A 5729-nucleotide genomic window follows, 5' to 3' on the forward strand; every position below is an offset into this window, starting at 1 on the left:
CTGTGCTCAAAAAAGCGTTTTTCCCGAATTTCCTTGATGTTGTACAAGAATTTTCGACAATTCTCACATATTGACATGTAACTGAGACGTTCCGAATGAGCAAAACTTGCGTACATAGCGATCTCTGCTCTGTGTCAAGAAAAGCATTTATCCTTAATTTCCTTGATGTTGTACAAGAATTTTCGACAATTCTCACATACTGACACGTAACTAAGACGTTCCGAACGAACAAAACTTGCGTACATAGCGATCTCAGCTCTGTGCTCAGTGAAGCGTTTCTCCTCAATTTCCTTGATGTTGTACAAGAATTTTCGGCAAATCTCACTTACTGACACTTAACGAAGACGTTCCGAACTAACAAAACTTGCGTACATAGCGATCTTAGCCCTGTGTGCCGAAAAGCTGATCTGCTCAATTTCCTTGATGTTGTACGAGAATTTTCGACAATTCTCACATACTGAAACGTAACTAAGACGTTCCGAACGAACAAAACTTGCGTACGTAGCGATCTCAGCTCTGTGTTAAGAAAAGCGTTTCTCCCGAGTTTCCTTGATGTTGTTCGAGAATTTTCGACAAATCTCACATACTGACACGTAACTAAGACGTTCCGAACTAACAAAATTTGCGTACATAGGGATCTCAGCTCTGTGCGTAGAGGAACGTTCCTCTGCAATATTCTTGATGTTGTAAGAGAATTTTCGACAAATCTCACATACTGACACGTAACTAAGACGTTCCGAACGAACAAAACTTGCGTACATAGCGATCTCAGCTCTGTGCTCAAAAAAGCGTTTCTCCCGAGTTTCCTTGATGTTGTTCGAGAATTTTCGACAAATCTCACATACTGACACGTAACTAATACGTTCCAAACGAACAAAACATGCGTAAATAGCGATCTCTGCTCTGTGTCAAGAAAAGCATTTATCCTTAATTTCCTTGATGTTGTACAAGAATTTTCGACAATTCTCACATACTGATACGTAACTAAGACGTTCAGAACGAACAAAACTTGCGTACATAGCGATCTCAGCTCTGTGCTCAAAAAAGCGTTTCTCCCGAATTTCCTTGATGTTGTACAAGAATTTTCGACAATTCTCACATACTGACACGTAACTAAGACGTTCCTAACGAACAAAACTTGCGTACATAGCGTTCTTAACCTTGTGTGCCGAAAAGCGTATCTGCTAAATTTTCATTAGGTTGCACAAGAATTTTCGTCAAATCTCACTTACTGACACGTAACTAAGACTTTCCGAATGAACAAAATGTGCGTACATAGCGATCTTAGCCCTGTGTGCCGAAAAGCGGTTCTGCTCAGTTTCCTTGATGTTGTACAAGAATTTTCTACAAATATCACTTACTGACACTTAACTGACACGTTCCGCACGAACAAAACTTGCGTACATAGAGATATTAGAACTGTGTGCAAAGAAACGATTGTTCTCAATTTCCTTGATGTTGCAAAAAATTTTCGATAAATATCACTTACTGACACTTAACTGACACGTTCCGCACGAACAAAACATGCGTACATAGCGATCTTAGCCTTGTGTGCCGAAAAGCGGATCTGCTCAATTTCCATGATGTTGCAAAAGAATTTTCAACAAATCTCACATACTGACATGTAACTAAGACGTTCCGAACGAACAAAATGTGCGTACATAGCGATCTTAGCACCGTGTGCCGAAAAGAGGTTCTGATCAATTTTCATAACGTTGCACAAGAATTTTCGACAAATCTCACTTACTGACACGTAACTAAGACGCTCCGGACGATCAAAACTTGAGTACATAGCGATCTTAGCCCTGTGTGCCGAAAAGCGGTTCTGCTCAATTTCCTTGATGTTGTACAAAAATTTTCAACAAGTATAACTTACTGACACTTAACTGACATGTTCCGCACGAACAAAACTTGCGTACATAGCGATCTTAGTTTTGTGTGCCGAAAAGCGGATCTGCTCAATTTCTATGATATAGCACAAGAATTTTCGACAAATCTCACATACTGACGCGTATCTAAGACGTTCCGAACGAACTAAATGTGCGTACATAGCGATCTTATCACCGTGTGCCGAAAAGAGGTTCTGTTTGTGACGTCTTAGCCGCACGTCAAATTTAATTTAAACAATATATTTATTGTTAATACACCCATAAGAGGTGAAAGAAGTAAAAATCCGGAGAAAATTATTCATTCAAAGCAAAGATCTAACTTGTAAAATAGTATTTATACTTGCGAGTCACCCCGTATGAAGCCAACGCTCGAGCGTGCCAACGGGTGACGCAGAAATAGCCATCATATATAGACCATAAGAATAATTTATAATTTATATTTGCATTGCACAATTGAACAGACGATTCAAACGTTTTAAAATTATAAGACATATATATATCATATATATATACGAATATACAAAAAATCTTTTAATAAACGATAACTTTTAATAAACGAAACTAACTTCAAAAGCGTTAAATTCAATTAGGAGATACAAGCGGAAAGAATGAAACAATGAACAATGCAAATGTAACGTTATTAACTAACAAATGCGCGTCCCGTATAAACATAATAAAATGGGACATTGGTACACGCTTTAATATAATAATTTTAAGTACACATACATTTATATGCACACCATAATATTTAACTTTATATTAGTCTATATCTTTTATTCAGTAGCATTAAGAATCTTCATACGCATTTATATACTACGCGCACACGAATCCTATATAACGTGGCGTTTTTCATTATTAATAATGCGTTTAATAATAAGAAGCTAGGAGTATAGGAAATAACATTTTATTCACTATAGCATTATAAGAGCATTATAAGAGTTTTATAAGAGCCTTAAACTGTGCATGGTATGCGGACTAGCCGTCGATCGATATTCTTATCCGCCCGCTCGATAAGATTAAACCGGACAAACAAGTTGGAATGTTGCGAGGCTACGATATAGCTGTCCTTCTCGCACAGAGATCCCTACCAGCGGCGCTTCCACTTGCCATTGCTCCCGCCCACGGGTCTCCCATCAGGAAGTCTAAGGCAAAAGCATAGGAAGAATATCCCACCATCTACAAAGAGGCGATCCCACTGCAGGATCTCTCCCACCAACACCTGAAGACCGGAGGAGCTCAGTGCGAGCCCGACGTCCAGCATTACTATTCGCGACGGCAAACTGTTAACACGTTACTACTTTCGAGCTCCGAATACCTTTGTCAAGCGTCAGTAATCCGGCGTTACGCGTCGTCAAACTTCTGTACAAGTGTCTTTAAGACTCTTAGATATTCTCTGAAACGGAGTTTACCAGCCGCTAGCATAGCAGTTGTATACAATGTGTTACATTCTGGGTCACATTTTTTACTCTATCAAAATCAACTAAAAAACATCAAAATCACTAATAAAAACAACAAAATTACCCATAAAAGCAACAAATTAAAAAAAAGACAACAAAAAGAAGAACTTTCAAAATATTGACAGAAATCCTAAATTCCAAGAGTGTTAAACTCTAAATCAAAACCATTTATAATACAACGACTAAGTGTCTGAAAGACTAAGTCCAAGGGACGCTAAGTCCGAATGACGCATCTGAAAGACTTAGTCCGTAGGATGTTTAGTCCGAAGGACGCTTACGAAGTGATTAGATCCTTCTTATTTATCCATTGGTTATGTGTATTATCAAAGCCTAGCCATTTAACATAAACTTTATTTCCTTTTCTTTTTAATATTTTTTCAACTAAATAGATGTTAGTTGGAATTTTAGTTTTTTGTAGTTCTTGTTCATAAAAAGTTGCCTTAATCTCTTCACCTTTCATATCTTTAATAGGATAATATGGAGGTATGTTTTTAAAAACTTTATCTATTACAAATATTTCAGTTGACCAATTAGGCGTATATCCTTTTTCAAACATATGTTTTAATTTATTAATCCTTACATAATCACCAACTTTGAATCGCGTCCCTTGAACTAAGCGTCCTTCGGACTTAGCGTCCCTTGGACTTAGTCTTTCAGACGTCATCTTCAGGTGTCTTTCAGACGCATCCTTCGGACTATTGTCAAGACGGCTTGATGCATCCTTCGGATTTAGTCCATAGGACGCTTCACATGGTGTCATTCCTATAGTTCTATGCTTTCTATTGTTATAAATATTCAACAAATTTGGTAATATATCAACCCACTTGTAATTATCCTGTATACTGAATTGTTTCCACATTAATTCTTTGAGTGATCTATTAAATCTTTCAACAATTGCAGCTTTTTTATCACTATATGTCGAATAATGATTAATTTTATTTTGTTCCATGAGTTTTTTAAAATCTTTATTATAAAATTCTTTCCCATTATCAGTTTGTAGATTTTTGGGTGGTTTATGCTGTGAGTTCAGGTCAACCCCTTGAGACAAACCTTCGGTTCTTGAATGTGAAGCACCTGAAAGATTTAGTCCGTAGGACACATCTGAAAGACTAAGTCCAAAGGATGCATTCGATAGGTTTTTAAAACAAATACTTATTGCCTTTGATACGCTTTCTCCAGTTTTATTTTTAACAGGAATTGCCCAAGCAAATTTGGAAAAAGTATCAATAATTGTTAATAAATATTTATATCCCTTATTAATTTTGGATATTCCCTTTAAGTTACCCGAATCCATTTCAACAAGATCAGCCTGCCAAAGATTATCGATTCCTAATGTAATAGTAGATCTTCTTGGATAATTTCTCCTTGCTGGTTTGTGTAATTCATCAATAATATCGTTTTTACTAACAGTCATTTATTTCATTGAAGAATAACCATTTATCTTCATTTGTTTTAAGTACTTTTCACGTGGAAAGTATTTCAAATTTTTAATAAAATCTTTTTCACGTAAATGAATTTCTTCTTCAGATATTTGTTGAGCCTCAAATAAATGTAATAACTCACAATAAAAATTAAATGATAATTTATATTCATCAAGCCTATCCATTAATTTTAATGATGTTTTGAATTCATTATCTAATATTTCAATTATAACAGATATGGCACTTATTGCAAATAATGGTGTAACAGCAATACCTGATAAACTTGATGCCGCAAATATTGCTTTACTAAGTGATATACTGATTTTACATTTTAAAAAATACTTATAACTTTTTCGATAAACATACATTCGTTTTTTAAAATACTCTTCCATTTATTATTATTAATAAATGTCTAAACATCACCTACAAATGAAACATTTTAATTTTATAGATAAATATAAAAGAGGTGGTGGATTCTTTCCAGATGTAGTACGCGGTATAATTCTAGGTGAATCGGGTAGTGGAAAAACATTTTTATCTACTAACTTTGTCGCAAACAAATGGCTACCATATAGGCAATTATATGTTTATAGTCCATCTATAGACCAACCTACTTATGTAGGATTAGAGAAAGAGTTGGAAAAAGATAAATATGATATTGATTATTTATTTGAGGGTAATTGGGAAAAAATTTTACCAGTAGAAGAATGTGCATCAAATAGTTTAGTAATTTTTGATGATGGAATGTTAAAAGATCAAAGTAAAATAATAAGATATTATTGTGAAGGAAGGCATAAAAATATTAGTATTCTCGGATTATATCATAAATACACTAAAATAAACCCTATAATTAGAAAAAATTCAAATCTGTGGTTTATTTTTAATGAGTTTGGAGATAATCTCAGAAAAATACATGAAGAATTGGCTTCTGAATTAACATATGAAGAATTTTGTAAGTTCTG

The 5729-nt window shown here is 34.9% G+C and overlaps 1 protein-coding gene across 1 annotated transcript; it reads right to left on the reverse strand.

Moving 5' to 3' along the window:
• Window positions 1-3620: 3620 nt before the first annotated feature.
• LOC138944960 (uncharacterized) lies at window positions 3621-4760 on the reverse strand. Its single transcript, XM_070316059.1, has one exon. It carries the CDS (start codon window positions 4758-4760, stop codon window positions 3621-3623), a length of 1140 nt encoding a protein of 379 aa, XP_070172160.1.
• Between the last annotated feature and the right edge of the window lie 969 nt (window positions 4761-5729).

This window comes from Polyergus mexicanus, unplaced genomic scaffold (assembly GCF_030449975.1).
Source record: "Polyergus mexicanus isolate NDT 795.1 unplaced genomic scaffold, iyPolMexi1.0 SCAF_3, whole genome shotgun sequence".
NCBI lineage: Eukaryota > Metazoa > Arthropoda > Insecta > Hymenoptera > Formicidae > Polyergus > Polyergus mexicanus.

Excerpts from the sequence above, each read along its gene's own strand:
- LOC138944960 (XM_070316059.1), bottom strand. The coding sequence starts at position 4,760 with ATGACTGTTAGTAAAAACGATATTATTGATGAATTACACAAACCAGCA.